The sequence below is a fragment of the Artibeus jamaicensis genome, unplaced genomic scaffold (genome assembly GCF_021234435.1).
Source record: "Artibeus jamaicensis isolate MK-2021 breed Jamaican fruit bat unplaced genomic scaffold, CSHL_Jam_final contig_233, whole genome shotgun sequence".
Classification (NCBI taxonomy): domain Eukaryota; kingdom Metazoa; phylum Chordata; class Mammalia; order Chiroptera; family Phyllostomidae; genus Artibeus; species Artibeus jamaicensis.
Window position 1 is genome coordinate 6,880,577 of NW_026521486.1, and position 17,790 is coordinate 6,898,366.

Genomic DNA, 17,790 nt, shown 5'->3' on the forward strand with positions numbered 1-17,790 from the left:
TAGTATATGACTTCTGTTGATTCTGATTCAAATTAACTTCTTCCTTTCCAAACGCATGTTTATTTTTACATTAACTCTGTGCAGATCATTGATTCAATAATGGCACTTTTTCGAGTGGATTTCAGTGGTCGTGGGGAGTTGGCTGAACGACAACAAAAATTGGCCCAGATGTTATCACGCCTCCAAAAAATCTCAGAAGGTAGGTTTTTAAAATAAAATGGCACCATCAGAATGGGTTTGTGAATGTTTGCTGTGAGAATTTGCAGAGAAGCTCAAAATAGCATCAGGAAGCAATGCATTTTCACAAATCAGAATTACCTTCATGGGAATGCCATTCTTATTTTAAAAATAAAAAATACTGATTCTAATAAAATAAGGCACCTAAATAATAACAGTAATAACTTTCAATCAAGTTGTTATCAAACTAGGAATATAGTCTTATTTCTCTTTTTTTTAAATTTTATTTTAAATTTGTATTTATTTATCTTTAGAAGGGAAGGGAAGGAGGGAAGGAGAGAAATATCAATGTATGGTTGCTTCTGGTGCATCCCCTGCTGGGAACTGGCCTGCAACCCAGGCATGTGCCCTGACGGGGAATCAAACTGCGATCTTTTGGTTTGCAGGCCCATGCTCAATCCACTGAGCTACACCAGCCAGGGCGGAATATAGTCTTATTTCTAAAATAAATTCATGGTACAATATTCCCAAACTCTGAAATCTAAACAAAGAATTTTTTAATTAAAATTTTTTAAAAAATTATTTAGTTATTTTTCAAGTACAGTTTTCTATTTCTCCCATCCCAGCCCACCCCACCCCGTGCTCCCCACCTCCCTCCCATTTCCACCCCCCTTAGTTCTCGTCCTTGTGTCCTTCATACTTGTTCCTCCAAATCCCTCCCCTTTTTTCCCCTTAAATTCCCTCCCCTCTCCCCTCTGGTCACTGTCCCCTTGTTCTGTATTTCAGTGTCTTTTAAACAAAGAATTTTTATATTTACTTTGCCTTTATCTTAGTTTCTTAATTTTATTTCTTGATGCAGAATATAATGTGGCTGTGTTTGTGACCAATCAAATGACAGCTGATCCAGGAGCAACAATGACGTAAGCCCCAAAATTCTGCTTTCATATTTCACAAAGGTTAATAACACAGGGTTAAAGTGTAGAAGAGAAATAATTCCGATATAATCAGTCTTGATGTGGGCACAAATACATCACAAATCTCTCTACTGCAGTGTATATTACTTTATAACTGCAAATATTTCTTTGTTATCCAGGACCTACTTTTCTCTAGTTCTTTATAAAATTAAGCACTAACTATTTGCAGAGATACTTGGGGCTCCACTTGTGTCTATAACTAAAAGGATATTGAAGGATAATAAGAAAAAGATCCCAGAGAAATAAAAACTTATAGTCCAGTTACACAAATGTCTTTTATTGCACTGGTAAGCTCTTATCCTCTAAAAAACAAAACAAAACAGAAAAAAGGCAGGCTATTTTTTTTTAAAGATTTTATTTATTTATCTTTAGAGGGGAAGGGAGGGAGAGAGAGAGAGAAATATCAATGTATGGTTGCCTCTCATGAGTCCCCTGCTGGGAACTGGCCTGCAACCCAGGCATGTGCCCTGACTGGGAATCGAACCGCAATCGTGTGGTTCGCAGGCCCGCGCTCAATCCACTGAGCTACACCAGTCAGGGCAAAAAGCAGGCTATTTATAGGATATATGTATTTATAAGAAGTCTGATGAGGGAAGTCTACTTTCGGAAGAAACAATTTTAGTCCATGTTAGGCATATGCACAATTTGTTGAGATATTTATCCACATGATGGCTCTGTTTGAAAGACAGCAGTGAATGCAGACACAAAGAGAATAATGAAAACAGAAAATTTGAAGACAGGTTAGTTGCCACCATTTAAATTCTGAGGATTATGTATCTCAGTAAACAATCAAAATAACCCTGAATCTATAATATTGCTTTATGAGATATTTTCAATAACTTTATTTAGAAATTTTTTTAGCCAGAAAAATCACAAGACCAGTATAGTGAATACACATGTATCTTTCACCTAGGTTCGTCAAATTGTTAACATTTTGCCACTTTTTTCTTTTGTGTGTGCGTGCACATACATAAAATCTTTGTGGATGTGTACATTTGTTGATGAAGATTTGAGAATTTTTTTCCTGAGCCAGTGAGAATTATTTGTAGACATCAAGACACTTTACCTCATAATACTTCAGCATATCTCTTCTAAGAGCAAGAACATTCTCCTACATAAACACAATATAATTATTACAATCAAGAAATTTAATTTTGGCATACCAGGGTTATCTAATTGTATTCAAGTCTCTCCAATTGTGCCAATAATTTCCTTTATAATTCTTGTCATTTTTTGTTTTGCTTTAGATTTGGGATCAATGGAGGATTATGCATTGCATATAGTCATCAAATCTCTTTAGGCTCATGTATTTACTTAAAGATTTTATTTATTTTTATTTTTAGAGAGAGGGGAAAGGAGGGAGATAAGAGAGGGAAAGAAACATCAATATGTGGTTGCCTCTTGTATGCCCCCTACTAGAGACCTGGCCCACAACCCAGGCATGTGCCCTGACTGGGAATCGAACCAGTGACTCTGGTTCACAGGCTGGCACTCACTCCACTGAACCACGCCAAGGCTCTTTAGGCTCCTTTAATCAGAACAACGCCTCAACCTTTGTTTGACAATTATGACACTGACGTTTCTGAAGAGCACAGGCCAACTGTTTTTCAGAATGTCCCTCAATTTGGGGTAGATTTTTTTCTCATTATTGAAAGTGTTAAACACTTTTGGCAGGAAAGCTATAGGGTGGTTTGTCCCATTATTAGTGATGTTAAGTTTGATGATGTGATTAAGATGGTGTTCACAAAATTTCTGCATTGTAAAAGACCTTTTTCCTTCGTAATCAGTGAGTAATGTGTGAGATGAGACTTTGAGACTGATGTAAATACCTTGTTCTATGATAAGTTTTCACCTATTGATTTGAATATTCATCAAAGATTCTTGCTTCCATCAGTTATTACTCTGATGGTTGCAATAAGTGATATTACTGTAAAACAGAGTCAGTACATCAAATAGTAGCAGATAAATTAGTTGTTGGCGTATGTTATTTTTTATTACTCTTAACTATAGTCACTTTGCTGTACATTACATCCTCAAACTTCCAATTATAAAATAAATAAGTCATGGAGATTGACATATGTATTAGAAGGTATTTGATACACTAGTGTAAATTCTGCAAATTGTACTGAAATGAGTGTGTCTCTCTTTAGGCACTTCCTAAATTAATGCTAAGAATGTTGCTGCATCTTCTGCAGTTTGTGTACCTCTAATATTCTCTTTCCAGTATTCTCTAGTGGCTATTTTCTACTTAATCACAGCAGATTCCAATGTGAAAATACTAACTACACAAATGATATTAAACAAGTTAAAAAGATTGAGGAGGGGAACTCCATCGTTTAATTCATTCAATAAGTATTTATTGAAAATGTATGTATCTAGATTCTGGGAATTCATTAGTGAATAAAAAAGACTTGTGCCTTGCCTCCAGAAAAAAAGAAAAATAAATCATGTCTATTTAACTCAAAATTTTCAAGTCTTGGCAGGGCACACATCATCGGCAATCCTTGAGCAGTCACGGTCATTGCTGTTTATAGGGTACTTTATATGTGGAACACAGAGTGCTTCACAAACGGGGTAATTTTAAGCTGAAGAGAAATGAGAGATTTTAAAGGCTTGCTTTAAAAAAGAGAAAATGACTCACCGGCTCAGTGGGTTGCATTCAAATAAAACAGTTCGAGTTAAAGAGCAGTGTACTCTCTTCAGGTGAGGGGAGGGGACATTGAAGAGGCCAACACTGTCTGGAGTTAGAAGGAAAAGGAAATCAGTGGAAACTGGGTCACAAATAGGGGTTCTTTTCTATTTGTAGAAAGTTTCAAAAAGGGTAAAACCATTTTGGATTGACTCCAGTGAGATAATGACAAGAGAAATAGAGCGGTGACCGAAAGGAAATCACTGAAGGAGTGAGAGAGGAGAGGAGATTATAATGAAGGAAACCTAGTAAAGAGCCAGAGAAGTCAGCAAAGCCCAGTATTTTTGCTGGGTGATTCTGCTTTGAAACAACTCCCCCACCCAGCTGAGCTGGAAGGAAACAGGGCTCGCCATAATTAGTGTACTCTGAAGTATTTTATCTTATAACAATACAAATTAAATGCATGTCATATGAAGCACATAATTACCATACTAAATGGGAAAAAAAGACAGTTTAAACTAAAGGATTTCAAACGCTGTTAGAAAAGCTCCCATAAAGAAAATACCTTTGTTTCTCAGTGTTGAGGAACTCCAAGCTAGAACTTGCCTGAGCCTGTCAGAGAAATATCACTGTAATTGGTATGAACCCCAAGTACGCTGACAATAATTGGGGCTTACATCCCATCTGGGTGGCACATTGTATTAGCAGGAACAAAATTATAGAGGCGAGGAGCTGCCATATGATACAGCAGAGTAGGAGCTCCTCGATGAGACTCACAGATACAGATTTTAGAGCTGGAATGACCCAGTTGATGAAGGTCTGGAGATAAAAAGTCGGAGTCAATACCAGGGCAAATAGTAAAATGAGCAGCAGATAAGACAGTAATGTCACCTACTTCATTTATGTATTTGTCTTGCTGAAACTAAAACAAAAGATCATCTTACAATATTTGTAATCTTGTAAATATGAAGTCACTTTATTCTCTAAGGATGTCACCTAGTGACTCAACATGAGTAGCATAAATTAAAAGGCAATATGGTTAGAGAAAAAAACATTAAACCAGGATCACTAGCATGGTGACCTTGTCCAAGTCACATGAACTTATATTCTTCCCCATCAAAATTAAGAGAACTTATATTTATTGATTGCTTACCAGGTGCCAGGTGCTTTCATGCATTATTTTTACATACTTATGTCACCTCAACAGAACTCCGCCTCCTGGGGCCTCCCCGTTCTTCCTGTGAAGTCAGTCTCCGTGTGTCGTTCCATCCTTCTGCTGCTCCCCCTAAAACCCTAGAATTCCACCTTCAAACTCTTGCAAAAAATGTATGTTTTTCTGCATACTGTGGAAGGAAACAAGGTGTGGGGGGTGGGGGGCGGGAATTACTTAACAAAACTTATTAAACACACTCCTTTTTTGAAACCATCTCTTCTCTTTCCCCCAGATTCTTCTCTTTCAGCAGTACTCTTTTCTCTCCATCTTCCCCTGATCGCTAAGCATCCTCCTCATTCTTGGGCATGCCCACTCAGTCTTCTTCTCCTCAGAGGACCCCTCCTCAAAAATTCTGTGAGCTTACGCCTCAGCAAGTCAAAAGTCCCCGGAGTACCCTCGTCCCTCAAGCTTGCCCTCGTCCAGCCACTCCAAGGTCCCCACTGCAATGAGTATTTCAGGCAGATACTATTATTATTTCTAATTTATAAAGGAGGAAGCAGAGGCTCACATCTAAGTACTTAGTACTTACATGCTCAATCACACAATTAAAAAACAGCCAGGCTTTTTAACCCTCTTATCTTCTACTTCAAAGTTACGCTCTCACTAACCCTAATCCTAACCCTCACCCTCCTCATCCCATTCCCAGAAAGATACCATGTGCCTTGCCCTCATCATAACCCTCTGCTTTATGACCCCATCACTCTAATTCGAAGTTGGAGGGTCAGGCTGTTCTGGGTTTTACCCTCGGTGATATGACAGGCTGTATTCTGTTCAACCAGAGGGGGACAAGTAAAACCATCTTTCCTGACACCTCTTCATTTCTAATATCCACCCTCATTTCTTCCTCTTGGTCATCACTCTCCCTCATCCCCCAAGAAAAGGAGAAAAGAAGAGGAAAAGAAAATGTAAAAGAAGGGGCTATAAGAGATCAGGCTGAAGGAGGAGAGTGGGTGTGTTTCTGAAGCTGTTTTTACTTGGTCAGAAATAGAAGTAAATTAAAGCCCTCTAAAAGAATGCAGAATGTTATAACAGTGTACTTTACCTCAAGACTTGGTTCAAAGGAAGTTCAAAGAAACTTTAAGAATTTGTTGGTCTACTTGTTTTATCTGAATCGTTTAGTTAAATAATAATAATTACCACTTATTGAATATCTCTTATGTGCCAAGATTACTGTAAGGGTAGAACTCATTTGGCACAATTCCCAGCAATAGTAGGCTCTGGGTGAGTTGTACTAAATATATCTTGAATCCTCACTGCAGCACTGAGAGATAAGATCTTTTTGTTCTCTTACAGTCAGAGAAAAGGAGATTCACAAAGGTTAAGTAACTAGCCCAAGGTAATAGGTGTTTGAGTCAGGATTATGAAAGCAGGTTATTGTAACTATAGTCACTGGGCTAGTACCTCACCTAATGATTTTGTTTTATTCTCACAACTACCCTGCTAGTTAGACACAGTTATCCCCTAGTGAAAATAAAGAAATACATTTAGAATGATTAAACAATTTTCTTGAGGTCACATGTCTGGCTGATAAGCCAAAATTTGAACCCAGATCTAACTCCCAAGTTCATAAACCACACAGTATACAGTATATCAGGGCTATAAATGCCTGGAGAAAGGTTGGCACACTGTCAGTTGAGAGACTTTGCAGGGATATGTAGCCATTACTCTGGTGAACTGACCAGAGTTCAGAGCCCCCGGCCCTGCAGGCAGAGATTTCATTTGGTGAGCCTACTAAGAACAAGTCTGTCTCTTAGGGTCCGACTCACATTAATCAAGCTCATGAGACTCAAAGTCAGAGGGCCAGTTTACTGATGCTGAAACATGTAAGTACACTTGGGGTTCTTAGGACCGGTGCCATCTCCCCTCATAGGCAGACCCCTGTAGGAATTCAAATTTTAATTCAAAGTTATTTACTAACTATGGAATCCAAACAGAGGGAAATAGTTACATGAGTTGGAATAGTAAGAGCTGCCACACAGTAAGGACTGAATAAATCTCAGTTGTTATTATTATTATTAATACCTAACTATACCAGAGGGTGAAGAAACCATGAATCTCCTAAACATATATGCAAATTTTGGTATATGTACATTTTTCTGGGAGAGAGCCTATATCTTTTATTAAATTATCAATGTATTAGTGACTTATCAAAAAAGTTAAGAGCCATAAATTTGACCCAAAATTCTACTGAATACTTTGATGGAACAAGTAAAATTTGAATTGGCTTGACATTCTCCCAAAGCTAAGGCTGTTGTTATGCTATATTGCAATCTGTTTGATTGAGTTTTACCTCCTAGTTTATGACTCATTTTAAGTACTTCTTTCTGCCCATATCTTCCCTATATATTTTCTTAGTACTTTTGCAAATGCTATCATTTATTTCCGTATGTAGTTTACTCAAAATCATTTTCCTATGGAGATGACATTCTGAACATTCAACTTCTTCACAAATAATCCAGAACAAGCAATACTAACCTATTTCCTTTTGCGTGTAGCATACCGCGTTAGAAACAGCAAATCATAGTTTGCCAACAAAACACCATGGCTCTATATCTGAGTCCAGCTGCCTGCTCTTCTTTAGATGATCTGTACTAGGGTTGGGAGATTACTTTAATTAGGGAGAAATTCTCTCCTTTGACATTTGTCTTTCTGTCAGGACACCCTTCAAAATTCCTTGAATTATAGCCCTAGCTGGTGTGGCTCAGTGGACTGAGCAACTGACCTGTGAACTGAAAGATCAGTGGTTCAGTTCCCAGTCAAGGCACATGCCTGGGTTGTAGGCCAGGTTCCTAGTTGGTGTGTGTGAGAGGCAAACAATTAATGTATCTTTCACACATTGATGTTTCTCTTTTTCCCTCTCCTGTGTCCCTTCTCTCTAAAAGTAAATAAATTAAATCCTTTTTAAAAAAGTTTGGAGAATTTTAGCTTCTCCAAAGATGTGTCACAAATCTATGTCCAAAAGGATCTAGACTAGGGAGACCCAAACTGTCTTCTCTTGTGTATTTATTCAAAAATATTTATTGAATGCCTTCTGTGGTATATTATGGGCACTTTTCTAAGCACTAGAATTACAAAGATGAACAAGAATTTAGAATATGGGGGGAGTGAGTCCCATGAATTACAAATTGTAATTTAGTGTGCTTTCACAGAGGAGTCTATGCAGTGGTTTGAGAGTGCAGAGGAGGCAGTTTCTGTTCCATTCCAGGGGATCAGGCAAGGCCCCCAGGAAGGGATGGCACATGATGGATGAGTAAGAGCTAAATAAACAGACACAGTGGGAAAGGGGCTTTCATTTCAGAGGAAACCTTGTGTGCAAAGGCATCGAGGTGTAGGAGGAGTTGCTGAAATAAGAAAAAAGTTTGAGAGGAAGGAGGAAGAATGACTACAACTGTAAATAAGTGTGTAGGTGGCAGATAAAAAGAAGGACTTGAGAGAACATCGTCCTAAGAGCTTTCATTTTCTTGACGAAGAAGCAAGCAGTGTTGTCAAAGATGGGACAAGAATAGAGATAGGACTTTGGGAGATCACTGAACGTTTAGAAAAAAGGAGGTGAAGCTAACCGTGCTCACATAGAATTATTAGTCAGTATCGAGAGACCATCTGTTCATAGCTGTTAAAACTTCTCTCTGCCCATAGAGCTGACTCTGACTATCCTTTCCTGTCTCCCCATTGATAGGATCTTCTAACTGGTCTACCTTCTATGGAATCATCAGTCCTTCTACAGCCCAGATATTTTCACTGATATTTTTATAAGTTCTGTATCTGAGATTATTCTCACTACAAATTCATAACCTGTGCAATACTGAAGGCTTCCAACATACAGTTAACACATAAGAAGGACGTTTCTCAATCTTCTCAATCTGCTGTCACTTACATCACAGCATCATGAAGGAGGGTTGGGTGTTGGGGTTGTTTTTTGTTTTAATTTTGAAAGGAAATTTATTAAATTGGGACAGTGAAACCAGGAAGGGCTTAGGACAGAAGAAGGAACAGGAGAGCCCAGGCAGGGCTGCTCGGCTCACTGAGAGGTCAGAGAAAAGGGGGCATTGAAGACAGGATCAGGGGGTTAGCCCAGTCAAAGCTTCTGCTGCCCATGACCCCCCTGGTTGCTAAGCCATGGGGATCCTTAGAGTTTAGGAGATGCGTGCCTGTCAGGGAGGAAGAAGGGAAAGGGCAAGGCGTGGGCACGTTCCCAAGAGGGAGAGAGTAGGGTGGGAGAGTCTTATTCATTAGGCTAGAATTGTGCTTGGCACATAGTAGGCTATTAATAAATATTTCTGATAAATGAATGCCTGAATAAATAAATAAATGTATTTTGCAAAGAAAAAAACTTGCTTAACCCCAAGAGTTATCCTATGACAATGAGTAATATTTTATTTATGGGATTTTTTTCTATTTAAAAAAACAAACAGAACATAAACTGTTTCTCACAGGAATCTCAGAAGCCTGAACTGGATGGCCCCAAACCTTACCCCACTCCAAAGTTAGCGGACAAACCTCTGTTCAGAATACACACCTACTCCATCCCCTGCCATCCTCTACCAAAAAGTGGCCTTGAAATTGCTGATATGACTCTATATAAACCATATATTGTAACATGAAAAGGTATTTTTTATTTAGTTTTCAGGCAGACCCCAAAAAACCCATCGGGGGACACATTCTGGCTCATGCTTCAACAACAAGAATAAGTTTGCGAAAGGGAAGAGGAGAGCTGAGAATTGCCAAGATTTACGACAGGTAAGTATTTTCTTATTCTTAATCAGATCCTTGGACATATGGTTTTAAATAAAATTGCCTCTCCCGAAAGACTTTAATTGTGTCACTAGAAGATGCTACATGTTTGAATTTCCTTCTCAAAAAATACTCAATTCATTGGGAAGTCCCTACTATGTACTAGGCTCTAGGGATCCAGGGATTATATTGACAAAGGGCTTAGTCCTTGACCTTCCAAAGCTTACAGTGAAGCTAGGTAATGAGATAATCAATTCCAAAGAAATGTGGTAAGTGTAGGAAAAGTACAGGGAGTGCTGGGAATATGTTCTCCTCCTTTCTCTCTGATGGTTTTCTTTAAGTTTCAATTTATACCTCACTTCCCCTGACTTGTGGTCTAGGTTATACCCTATATTATACTTATGTCTTTCACAGTACTTTACTTATTTGATTAAGAATTATGATCAGTAGCCCTGGCTGGTGTGGCTTAATGGAGTGAGTGCCAGCCTGCGAACCAAAGGGTCTCGGGTTCAATTTCCAGTCGGGGCACATGCCTGAGTTGCAGGCCAGGTCCCCAGTGTGGGGTGCACCAGAGGAAACCACACATTGATGTTTTTCTCCCTCTCTTCCCCCCTCCTTTCTCCTCTCTGAAAATAAATAAATAAAATAATTTAAAAGAAAGAATTATGAACAATAAATTTTAAAAAGAAACCTTCTACATATCAGCTATTCTAGGTTCTAGGGATAGCAAACAAACAATAAAACAAGACCCTGTCTTCATGGAGTTTAGGTTCCATTGGCAGTGACTTATAGTACAGCATATGGCACCATAATTAGACATTAAATACTGTGAAGACAGGGATGCTCTGCAGGGACATCACAGACACGCATTGTTTGTAACTGACTGATTAGCCACCCTGAGCAAAAAAGCAAAGATGTGTAATAACTCCTCATCCTAGGGAAGGGGGAATCAACCAAAACAGAATCAGGTGAGCTCTTAATTTGGTTTTTGCTGTGAATCACAGTACGTATTACTGTGTGTTATCATTGAATAAATAGTAAATAATCAGTTTCCACCTCTGTGTGGTTTTTATTCAGACCATTTTGCTTTTCATTACCTGCCTTGCGGAAGACTACAATACTCAAATGCTATGTTTATGAAGCATCAGCAATCTCTAGAAATTTGCTACAAATTTTTTTTGTTAAATAGGTAATAGAATTTTCATGTTTTTACTAAAATTTCTTCATCTATATCTTGGATGGATTGCTGTGCTTAGGACTCTCCTCCCGCTCTTCACTCTGAGTTGTAATCAGCTGATTACATGTGCATCTCTCTCACAACAGGGAGCTGGTTTGGTCCTTTAATGTCCCCAGTACCTAGCAAGATATACTTGGCACATAATAGGAACTCAGTAACTATTTCTTAAATTAATAAGTGAGTGGACCTTCGTGTTCGATCATTTGTCTATTTCATTAAGGCCTCCAATGAACAAACAAGTCTTTCATTTCGCACAGTCCTTAGAGGATACTAGGATTCTGCAGACTCAGTGAAGGATAATTAAAGCTATCATAGAGATTAATTATGTCAAATTTTCATAAATTTCAATGAAAACAGCAAAACTAGATCAGAGCTTAAAATGTCAAAACTCTAAGTTCTTAAGTCAGAACTTAAAATGTCAAAACTTCTAAGTTTCTAGTCTTGTAGTACATACTGTTTTCATTCTGGTCCCTAAAGATTTCTCACCAAGAATTCTCCTTGACCTAGAACTTTTTGGAAGAGATGTTGCTAATAGTAATAGCTAACACTGATTGAGTGGCTACTATGTGCTAAGCTTTACACCAAGTGCTTTGTATATTTTACTATTTATAACAACAACCCTAAGAGACAGAGGTCATTACCCCCATTTTACACGAGGAAACCAAGGCCCCAAGCAGTTACTTAACCATTGCTCCTCTACAGTCTATTTTAAAACACAGTAGTGAGAGCAATCCTTTGTAAAACTAAGTCAGATCATATCTATTCCCTACTTCAAATGCTCCAATGGCTCCTCATCTTAACTCAGAATTAAAGCCCAAGTATCTGCGGCGGTTTATAGAGCACTGCATGAATGGCCCTGTTCCTTTTCCTCCTGCTCTCCCCCTTGCTCAACGCTGCCACCTGAGTGGGCACCTTGATGTTCTCTACCTGTCAGGCACACTCCTACCTTAGGGCATTTGTGCTTATTGTTCTCCCTGCCTGGAATGATCTTTGCCCACAGTGCCCACTTTCTGGTCATGTCCTTCACTTCCTTCAAGTCTTTGATCAGATGTTACCTTTTCAACAATGCCTATCATGATCTCCCTATTTAAAATTGCAACTAGCCTCCTCCCAACCTCCATACTTCCAACCTCCTTTACCTAGCTCTACTTTTTCTTTCCCTAAAACACATCATTTTCTAATATATCGTATAATATATGTATTATGTGCATTATTTATTGTCTGTCTCTCCTTCCCCCCAAATACAGTTTCACAAGGGCAAGGGTATTTGTCTATTTTTTTCATTTGTAGACCTCAAGTGTGTGCAACAGGGATAGGCAGGTGCTCCATAAAGATCTCCCTTAATGAGTAAATGAATGGACCTGCCCCAAACCATAAACAAATAAAGGACAGAGTAAGATTAGAAACTATTCTGTCTGAATCTAAGATATGCACTTTTAATCCTTATACTATTTCTTAGTTTATGTGGGATGATCTATTTAGGCTAGTCACAGCTAGTCCACTATAGTTACCCTCCACATCTTCAACTACCACCTTATACACATGTAAGAGAAAGACATTTCTTGTTAAAGAAAACAGTTCCCCAAGAACTGAGTAGAAAGGTATTCTCAAGAGTTCCCAGGTATACAGGAATGACTACAAAAAGGCACCAAGCCCATTTCCTAGAATTCACATAGTAACTGCTTCTGTTCCTTAGCTATAGTTGGCTCTCAAGTGTATATTTTTCTCCTTTTAAAACCAAAGTGAATAAAAACCCCATTTATTTTATTCCACTTAGCATATCTATGATCAGTGGACATTAAAAGCAAAGAACACTACTGAATTCAGAGGAAGAACACATTTTAAATAATTACCAAAATGATGAAGACATACAAATCATCACATGTCTGAAATTATTGTTTTTTATTGTTTCTAGAACAAAACAAACAAAAAGCCTGCTTCAACTTTGCAGGTACCTTGCTTGGCTTCCCTCTTAGCTGCTTTTCTTCCTACCATTTGTAAGAGGCCAACTGAGTATTTTCCAAGTCTAAAAGGTTATTTTCTAATTCCATTCAGGGCCTCCTACTCAGCTACAGTTTTAGTCTAGCAAAACCTACCTTATCTGCAGCCTATTATCTGAGCTGCCCTCAGGGTAGACCTCTCTGCTATTTCCTAAAGCAAGTAACCTTACCAGCAGGAAAGTTTACTGCCTCATCTCCTCCCTCCCAACAAAACAAACGAAATTTTTAAAAAACACCCAACTTTGAAAGGCAGTATGCCTAGTAGCCTAGAACATGAGCTTTAGAATTAAAAGCTTCGGGAGTCGTTACCTTTGTCTCCAATCCTGGCATTTTCACTTACTGGCAATGTGACTTTGGGCAAATTATTTCTGTCTGAACATCAGTCTTCTCATTTGTAAAATGTGGATAATACATACCCAGCAGGGTTATCATAAAGCTTAAATGAAATAAAGTAAGGGATCCTGACACGTAGTAAAGAGTACCTACTTAATAAAGGAGGCTTTTAACAGTACTGTAGTTGCCATTACCTGGATATAATAATAGCACAAAGTGGCAGTAGTCTTTCATGATCAGTGATTTTGAGATTTCTATTTCTAGTCCAACCCTTTACTCAAGTTTTATTCATTTCCAACTGCTGGCAGAACTCATATATAAATATCCCAAAATACCTTAAATGAAATGTATCTAAACATAACCTCTTATTCTTCTCCTCTTTCTTATACACAAAAGCAGCTTTCTATTTTTTTAACGCTGTCGCTTCTACCTAGATTACTCCCATTTCTGCCTCAAAGACCCTTCAAATGTTATCTGTGAAGTTTTTCCTACTCAACCTACCTGGCATAATGTCTCCTTTCTTTAATTTTTTTTATTGTTGTTCAATTATAGCTGTCCCCATTTCCCCCCATTACTCTCCCCTGCCCTGCCCCTCCCTCCTCTCCCACATTCAATCCTCCCCATTCCCCTTCCTTTAGAGTTCTATAACATATATGCTGACTTTATGAAACAGCTTAATTTGAATATATACCACATGTCATAGCTCACCCGTTAGACTTCTTGAGAGTAATGACTGTCTCATTTTTGTAAAATCTGTAGGGTCTAGTACATGCTAATCTGATTTCCAAAAAGTTAAAAACATGACTTTCTTGCAAATAAATATAAAATGAATGTGTCAAAGATTTATTCAACTCCCTAATTAGTGAGGATACCACTGAGTGAGTCAAAGGATCATTTGAGGAAAAGTTATGTAGTCAAATGAATGCTGAAATAAATTTGCTAGTAAATGCAAAATTGGTTAATATCAGGCAATAAATTGTAACATTTCAAGTTTTTCTACTAGAGGGAAATCCGTTAGTTGCCTTTCTACACAATGAAACTCATTTCATTCCCATTGCTATAGATTGGAATCATCTGCATTGCTCTTAGTTTTCTACAAATTAACTCTACCCTACAGTTTTAGAATAAATTAAAAGATAAGTTTTAAAGAGCATATAAGCATGACTGATATACAAAATGTCAGTTTATTCAACTCATTAATGCAGCAACTAATAAGATTTTATAACCAGATCAAAAGAAAAAATCAAATTACCACACATATGTAATCAGATAATGCTGAGATGAATTATAAATTGATCAAAAACAGATCACAGTATCTATAGAATAATCAATTACACACCTCCTCACAATTTACATTTCTATGGACAAGAGTAATTGTATTACTCATAGTTTTCTACAACTTACAGAGTTGTAAAAGAGCTCAATGAAAAGCACAGAGTCCTCACAGAACTGGATAAGCTGGGAAGACGTGCTAGTCAGCCTGTTTTCCTTCACTGTCAGTTTCCCCTGAATTGGTCTAGGCACTTTAGCATCAGATAAGCCCCTAGGGGCTGCTGCAAAATGCCTGACAGCACACTGAAAGCATTGAAAGCATGCTGTTATCCCTTTTGCCTATTTCCAAATTTGGGTAATTTTTCTTGACATTCAGAACCTTATATATAAAAACTTGCTCCATAGTTTATGAGGGTTGATAATACTTGTAAATTCTGTAGTCCACATTTAGCTGTACCAACTCTGAGATGTCTCTGGAGACTCACCAAGATAGGAGTGTGATGTCTGTAACATGAACATAGTATTTATAGAAATAGAGCTTTTTATAAATTTCTGTTCCCTTGCATTCTGTTAGCCCTGACATGCCTGAAAATGAAGCCACCTTCGCAATAACTGCTGGAGGAATTGGGGATGCCAAGGAGTAGGTGGTGAATTGATGCAAATTGCTTCTTAGTGCTTATTAGGAGATGAAGAAATAGAAAAGCAGTCTCACATACCAGATCTTGAAGTAAGAGTTTGTTTCACATGTTATTAAAGTCAGCATGGGATTTAAGTCTATATTTACCTTAAAAGTTCCTGATTTATAACTTTACATTGTACGTGGATTCAGGAATATATATGTATATGAGTGAATAAACCTACTGAAAACTACTTGGGAAAGTAATACATGGTTCTAACTGCAGATTTTCCTTTAATTGTATGATTTCATTTATGTGAAATTTCCAGAATAGGCAAATCCATAGATAGATTTGCCTATTAGAAAAGAGGCAAGGAAGCCCTGGCTGGTGTAGCTCAATGGATTGAGCGCGGGCCTGCAAACCAGTCAGTTGCGGTTCGATTCCCAGTTAGGGCACATCCCTGGGTTGCAGGCCAGTTCCCTGCAGGCCAGTTCCCAGCAGGGGATGCACGAAAGGCAACCATACATTGATATTTCTCTCCCTCTCTCCTTCCCTTCCCCTCTAAAGATAAATAAATAAAATATTATTTAAAAAAATAGGCAAAGGAGTGCCAGGGGAGTGCCTAATAGAAAATAGACTAGGGAGTGCCAGGGCCTGGCAGGCCCTGGGAGAGAGACTGCTAGTGGGCACAGAGTCTCCTTTGGGATGTTAGAAATACTCTGAAACTGTAAGAGGTGATAGTTGCACAACGTTGTCAATGTACTAAATACCCCGAATTGTACACTTGTAAATGGCCAAAATGGTGAACTTTATTATGTGAATTTTATCTCAAAAATGTTTTTTTTTTTAAATAAAGCACAGTGCTCTGACTCTAACATGTGCATTTCTTTATCATAAAAGAAAAAGCAGTAAACGACAGCAGCAAGGGCAGGGGATGGTCAGTCACGTCATAGGATCGGGTAGACCATGCACCTGGAGTCCTGGAGTCCCGGAGACCCGGGCCCTGGGGAGTCTGGGGGGACCCGGGGAAGTGAGCCTGCTCCACCCCTGCATTCACCGGATCGTGTACTTGTCCCACTTCTTCTCGGGGTCATAGGGTTCCCAGCGGCTGGCGGGGAAGATGTGCTTGTTCTTCTCATACCAGCTCCTTAGCACCACCTTGCCCGCATGTGACTCGTCCTTCTCCACGGTGGCGTCACTGAGCAGCCGCACGTCATCATGAACGTCGAAATTGAAGAGGGGCCCGCTCTTGCCTCGGGCCTTGGTGACGATGAAATCGTAGAAGCTGTGGTGGTGGGGTATGATCAGGTCCTCCTTGATGTACATGAGCTGCTCCACCCCGGCCGACCTGAGCTCGCTGAAGTCTTTGCGCAGGATCTCCAACGCCTTCTGCAGGAACTGCTGCATGGTGTTGCCTTTCTTCATCTTGACGGTCCGCCGGTGCCCGGAGCCATCCCAGTAACTGAAGGTGATTTCAATCTCCTCGCTCTTGATCTTCTCCTGCTTGGCTTCCCACTCCTGCCGCAGCTCTTCCCGCAGCCGGTTCTCCTCCTCCTCGCGGTCGCGGTCGGGCAAAAAGCTGGTATCCACGTCCGGGTTCTTCCCCAACTTTCTCTTCTTCGCGAGGGCCTCTTCCCTTTCCAAGTCCTCCTCAAGCACGGCCGCCTCCTCCTGCTCCTCGGGCGCCTCCTCCTCTGCGTCCACAGTGAAGGACAGGCAAGAGATCTTCCGCTTGGCCTCCTTCTTGCGCTCCTTCTCGCGCAGCTTCTCCAGCTGCAGCTGCAGCTCCTTCGACTGCTCCTTCTTGGCCAGCTGCTTCTCCCGTTCCTTCACCAGGGCCTCCTGCTTGGCCTTCATGTCATTCAGGGTCACAAGTCCCACCGTGCTGGACTTGAGCTCCGCCTCCACGGCATCGTAGTGCGCAGAGAACTTCTTGTCGATGTTGGATTTCATGATGTTCTCCTCAGCGATGCGCTGCTTCATCTGCTCCATTTGCTCGCGCTGCTTCTCCCGCTTCTTCATCAGGTGCATGGCGCGGCCCGCCTCGCTCGCGGCGCCCTTGTACTGAGCCATGGCGGCAGAGGCAGCAGGAGCGGCAGAGGCAGCAGGAGCGGCAGCAAGAGCAGCGACCACAGCCCCGGACAGTCAACCGCTTAGGCGACCAAGGCGTCTCTGCCGTCAGCCGGCGCCGGCGCTGTGACGTGCTACTAGAAGATGCGCAGGCGCAGCGCTGCGCCCCGCCCCCTCTTGCGTCAGCTTTTTAAAGTGACCACCAGGCGAAAGGGAAGTTCCAGAGTTCAGAGGTGTCCTACTTTCCTCCAGTTTTCTCCTCGAGCAGTTACAGAGGATACGTTTCCGAAGGCGAGAGACCTTTGAGGAAGGAAAGTTTACGTGACACACACAAAAAACCTTGTTTTAAACTTACAGTGTCAAACTGCATTCACCTTTATAGCAACAGAAAACAAACATTAAATTAAGCTAAATTTTAAATCATTTGACTCTTTGACAAGTTAAGATTACTTTTTAAAAATATACTTTTGATATATGAATTTTATTGGAACAATGAAGAGCTTTACAATTAAGTAAGTAGCTTTACAATTTGGGGCG

At 39.8% G+C, this 17,790-nt stretch overlaps 2 protein-coding genes across 5 annotated transcripts in view; one reads left to right on the top strand and one right to left on the bottom strand.

Annotated features, from left to right (window-relative positions):
• DMC1 (DNA meiotic recombinase 1) overlaps positions 1 to 16,028 on the top strand; it is a 32,137-nt gene extending 16,109 nt beyond the window's left edge. For all 4 annotated transcript variants that reach the window (XM_037160764.2, XM_037160765.2, XM_053662158.1 and 1 more), the window contains 4 exons: positions 85 to 199; positions 1,037 to 1,097; positions 9,614 to 9,730; positions 15,141 to 16,028. In XM_037160764.2, the coding sequence (XP_037016659.1) occupies positions 85 to 199; positions 1,037 to 1,097; positions 9,614 to 9,730; positions 15,141 to 15,210 (363 nt within the window). In that variant the 3' untranslated portion in view covers positions 15,211 to 16,028. The remainder of the gene's footprint in view (positions 1 to 84; positions 200 to 1,036; positions 1,098 to 9,613; positions 9,731 to 15,140) is intronic.
• On the bottom strand, positions 13,941 to 17,373 carry LOC119060570 (protein FAM50A-like). Its single transcript, XM_037160766.2, has one exon. It carries the CDS (start codon positions 17,254 to 17,256, stop codon positions 16,237 to 16,239), a length of 1,020 nt encoding a protein of 339 aa, XP_037016661.2. The 5' UTR covers positions 17,257 to 17,373; the 3' UTR covers positions 13,941 to 16,236.
• Between the last annotated feature and the right edge of the window lie 417 nt (positions 17,374 to 17,790).

Bases quoted from the DNA above. Each gene is read 5' to 3' on its own strand.
- LOC119060570 (XM_037160766.2), bottom strand. From the start codon at position 17,256: ATGGCTCAGTACAAGGGCGCCGCGAGCGAGGCGGGCCGCGCCATGCAC.